At 45.3% G+C, this 4,955-nt stretch overlaps 1 protein-coding gene across 2 annotated transcripts; it reads right to left on the bottom strand.

Moving 5' to 3' along the window:
* Positions 1 to 352: 352 nt before the first annotated feature.
* On the bottom strand, positions 353 to 3,815 carry Ranbp6 (RAN binding protein 6). Of its 2 annotated transcripts, XM_051146324.1 has the most exons (2): positions 3,627 to 3,815; positions 2,291 to 2,511 (listed from the first exon to the last, which is right to left on the bottom strand). In XM_051146324.1, the coding sequence occupies exons 1-2, from the start codon at positions 3,760 to 3,762 to the stop codon at positions 2,441 to 2,443; spliced, it is 207 nt and encodes a 68-aa protein (XP_051002281.1). In that variant the 5' UTR covers positions 3,763 to 3,815; the 3' UTR covers positions 2,291 to 2,440. The 2 variants fall into 2 exon arrangements, with proteins under 2 accessions (XP_051002280.1, XP_051002281.1); XM_051146323.1 differs by having other exon boundaries at positions 353 to 3,809.
* Positions 3,816 to 4,955: the final 1,140 nt, after the last annotated feature.

The following is a 4,955-nucleotide window of genomic DNA, read 5'->3' on the forward strand; positions in this document are numbered from 1 at the left end:
ACCATAATGAACAGAAGTATTACCTAGAAAGAACAAGTCTGCCACTACATCCTTCACTGTCAGTCCCGGAGATGTTTATCCTGGAAGTTTCCCTTTCTTTGTGAGCTCTTTGCATCTTGTGATACTCACTGACATCTTGGCACCAAGTATACTGTTCTGACCAGCATCAATAGTTCAGACAAATAGCAACAATTTATACATTTCCCACTAAATAGGGGGAGAGTGACAAATACCTCTAAGACAACTGGAAGCACAAGTTACAAGCACAGTTTAAGAGATGACACATGCAAACAGAAGACCTTAACCCTGATCCTGGAGAAACACAAGAACGAAGTATGAACTACTTAGCAGAGAGAAGCGGTGTCTCTTGTTTGTAACGGATCCACTCACAACACCTTGTAGTTACTTTTAGGATAGATGATTTTCAATTGGTATTAAAGTGCTTCAAGAAGAACTGAGTAATTCCTGCAAAGCTTCCTGCTGTTCCTCATCAAGTTGGGATGTGCATTCCAACCATAATTCTTCAGAAGTCTGTATCTGACGAACAACATTAGCTAGGCGTTTGGCACAGGGGTCTTCACGGCTAATAGTCTCGTTAATTTTCCCTTCTGCAATTATGCTGATGATTTTGGGAAGGTTGGAGTTATCTGGACCGATCACAACTGGGTGGTTACTTTCAATGAGGTCACAGAGAAAATTCAAAGTCTGAATAGCTTCTTCTTTATCTTCATGCAGGGGAAGCCAGGACAGCCAGTGTGGGAGAACTTCATCTACGTTTACACAGTTGGGCTTGAACTTCATAATCTTTCCTATTGCCGAGATACAGTTCTCCGTAGCAATGACATTCTTCTTGGTTTTGGAATTTGCACACTTAATAACCTTTACCAAGAGTGGAACAGCTTCGGAACATAAAGAGCGATAATCATCTCCACCGAACTGTGCCATCGCGCCCAGTCCGTAGGCGGCGGCTTGCCTGACTTCCGGGTTGTCGTCTCGCATGTTGAGCAGCATTGGCCACCGAAAATACTCAACGTATTTGAATGAGGTTGGACTGCAGTGCTCGATGACGTCATCAAATATGCACAGTCCCCACTGTCTGTCTGGCCACGGCCTGCTCGAACAAATCAGATTTACAATTAGTGGGAGCAGCTGTTCAAACCACGGCAAAATCTTTTCCTTGTAAGTACTAAACAACGAGCGCAAAATGTCTGACACTTTGGTCAGAATGTAAACGTCACATTCATCCTCATCTTGAAGGGACATCTCAACCTGTTGGTCATAGCTCTCTTCTTGCCTCTTTACTTGCCGTAGCTCTTGGTTCTTGAAGTGTCCTTCAAGTTTTGCCTTCAAAATCCCTCCCAGTTCTTCCAAGTGGTCATCATTGAGACAGCCATCTCCCATTACCTCAATGGACTTTGCAAAAGAATTCATTATTTCTGAGAGGACGTCCGTGTCAGGTTCTGTTCCGATAGCTTTGATTAACGGATCACATATCAACTGCCACATCTGGGACAGATACTCTGAGCCACGAATTCTTGCACACTCCAGGAGAAAGGGCATGGCTTCTGCGGCTGCCACTCGAACATTGTCGTGAAAATAAAACTTCAGCAGAGGAACCATCAGCTTCACAACTTGCTCTGTGTACTCCACAAACCCTTCTCGTAACTCCTTAGCGTAGTAAACCAACATCTGGCAAGCAGTTGCTTTGGCTTCAAGTCCTGAGGTTTTAATCCCAAAGCTTTGCTGGTCGCCGAGATTTACAAACTGCCAGCCATCATCATCGGTCATGTTCTCCACATCTTGCGTGTCTAAGAGAGCAACGTCGGGTTTAGCTGAAGCCGTCTTAACAAGAGGCTCAATAACCAGCGGAAGATACTGCTCAAAGTCCTTTCCGAGAATTTTACACATTCTAGCCCATGCTGAAACCATGTAAGACGTCTGCGGGTCGTCCTCTTCCATATTATTTAGGTCGGACTGTGTCTTCAGCAGTAACTGCATCACATTCGATGCATCCTGCATAAATTTTTCCTTCCCAACAGCAAGACCAACGTGGCTAATGCACTCAATAGTTTTTCCTCGAAGAAGCCTGAGCTCCTTTTGAACAGCAAGCTCCACAACCTGTTTGAGTGAGGGCATAAATATGTCATAATATGGAACAAAGCTTTCTTCGATTGCATCTGCAACCGAGGCAATGGTTGTCACAAGTTGTTCTAAGGCCAACTTAGTCCCATTCCGAATCAGCTCCTGAAGTTTAATTACCAAGATGGAATGTAGACTTTTTATCATATTTTCCAAATATAGAACTAGCAATGGTTTGGGGCAGTCTTCCATAAAAATAACAAGAGCGGAAGCTGCGTGAGATTGCACACGCTGATTACCTTGATTTTCCATGGTTCGCAACAAAGCTGTAATCACTAGTTCATGGAATTTCTTTTGGAAGTTAGGTGCAAAATCGGTAGCCATCTGTCCAAGCGTAGTACAGGCAGCAGCCCTCACCCTTGGATGAGAATCCTGAAGAAAAAGCAAAACCGAGTTAACCGTTTCGTCTAGAATTGGTTCCATTTGCTGATGGCAACCTTCTCCGATGGCTGACAAGGCCATTAATCCGGCATGTCGACATTTCCAGTCATGGCTCTGAAGCATCTGCATAATATGCTCCTTGGTCATTGGCAAAACAACTTTTCCACCAAGTCCACAAGCCAGTCTGTCCAGCGCACTCTCAGCAGCAACCGCATTACTGTCGAAATCATCTTCTTCCATTTCATCTGCATTCACCCAGTCCTCATCATCCTGTAGATCAACCATCATGGCTAATATATGGGGCACCGCCTGCGCAATGATACTCGTATGCTTTTTCAACATTGGAGTTGCAGTTTCCGATAAGGTCACTATTACTTCCAGAGCCAGCTGGCGCTGCAGATTACTAAGTCTAGAGTCTCCACATAACTTCAGGCTCAACTGCAGAGTATCTTCTAAATAGGGACCCAAGTACTTAGGGACGGTGTCTGCAATCTCAACAAGGGATTCTAGCACCGAGTCATCATCCTGGTAGCAGGAGTCATTCACCGCCTGTAAGATTCCGGGAAGCAAATCTGCAAAGTCTTTGAAAAGAGCAATATTGTTCTCATTCGCAAGGACAAACGCAGCTGCAGCTCTAGCAGATAACGTCCTGATTGCTGGATGCTCTTGATCTTGAATACATTGGTCCAACAACCTCTTGATGATATCCAAATCGTGGCGATCCTGACTCCCAAAAATCCCCGGAAAGTGCCAGAAAACGTGAAGTGCAACTTCCCACAGAACCACATTTTTGGAGTGAATCGAATCAATGAGGAATTTCAGACCTTCTGGCCAATGGTTTGTGCCATCCTCATCTATCAAATTTCTGGCCAGCACCGCAAAAATATCGCAAAGCTTTTTCCTCATGCTGGCGTGCGTTTCTAACTTAACAGCTAGGATCAGTTCAATCTTGACATCCCTCTGCACATCAGAAGGCAGATTTGGATAGACCTCCTCAAACCCAGAGGACAAAAGCCGTCGTAGCAGTGCGGCAGCCATTTGTCTCACCTCATAACCTGCTCTTCTATTTCGGACGGCATCTAAGAGGAACGTAGTCTTACACAGACCTGGAATATTCTCATAGACTTCCTCTGCTTGCCTCCGCACCATACAGCTTGGATTGATCAGGTTCTTCAGGAGCTGGTAAAACTCCTGCTTCTCGGACACGGTCGCCGGCATCCCTGCAGAGCCGGCCGCCGCCATCGTGCCCTGTCAAAGCTACCGCGACCTGGATGGAGGGAGGGAGTCTGCGGCTGGAAGCAATGACGTCAGTGAGGCGACGACTGGGATGGGCGGGGTGGTGCTCCCTCCGGGGCTGCGGGGGAAACGGTGGAAGGCGGGGATCCGGCGTTTACAGTGTGGAGGGAGCAGGATGCCTATTGGGGTACCCATCTTGTGTTTTCCGATCCGTGTGCTAGACAGAAGGAGACGGAGAGGAGTTCGCCCCGAAAGTCTCAAATAAGCACCTCTATATGGACTTTAATTAGCGGTTGCTATGGGGTGGGGGATTTGGAGGGGGAGGGATATGAAGTATAACTGCTATCCGGGGACTTCATTTTGAAGGTAGATGGAAATGTTTTGTAATTGATAGAGATTATGAGTCCCCCGATGCTGTGCTGTTATACTAAAAGCTTCTGAGTTACACAGTTTAAATGGGTGAATTGGGTATAATTGTTAAAACCACAATAAAGCTGATTGCAAAATAAAGTCAATTCAAGGATAACGATTTCCTCCCCACTACCACATGCAGAGAAGTAGAACGTGAGGTTCAAACTCAGGCGTACATCAGAATCCCGTGCCCTGTGGAATATAATTTAGAGAATGGGGAAAGACAGGTGATTATGGTGGAAGATGACCTGGAGTAATAATAAAACTTCTCGAATCCTGCCTGGTCGTCTATACAAATTAATTTTGTGTCTTTGTCAGTCAAGATTCTCCTTACATGTGCTTCTGCGCTGTAAAGTGATGGGGCTCCGTTATTACACTCCTAATTATCTGTTAGTAGGAAGCTGCAAAGGTTATCCTATGAACAAACTGCCTGAGGCTATGCATCTTCAACTTAGGCAGATGTGTCATTCAACCCCATAATTATAAAGTGTAGCAGTCTGTGATCACATCTTCCTCTCTGTCGGCAGCTGTCACACTCACTTTAAGCCTTATAGAGTTCTGGAAGGCTGATAAGGCCAGATAGAAAACTGCTTTTAGGTAAGAAATCGAGAGCCAGAGAGACTGAGGGACTTTTCCTAAGATAACAGAGAAGTCTTACATTATACCTATTCTTTAAGTGGCACCTTTTCGCCACAGAGTGTCCCCCATAGCTACTCTTGCTTTTGCAGCATCGTCAGAGACCTCTATCTATTGTTTTCTGTCTTAAAGTTTGCCAAGGAGTCTGAATT

Source organism: Acomys russatus, chromosome 5 (assembly GCF_903995435.1).
Source record: "Acomys russatus chromosome 5, mAcoRus1.1, whole genome shotgun sequence".
In the NCBI taxonomy this organism is placed as follows: Eukaryota; Metazoa; Chordata; class Mammalia; order Rodentia; family Muridae; genus Acomys; species Acomys russatus.

Excerpts from the sequence above, each read along its gene's own strand:
- Ranbp6 (XM_051146323.1), bottom strand. The coding sequence starts at position 3,762 with ATGGCGGCGGCCGGCTCTGCAGGGATGCCGGCGACCGTGTCCGAGAAG.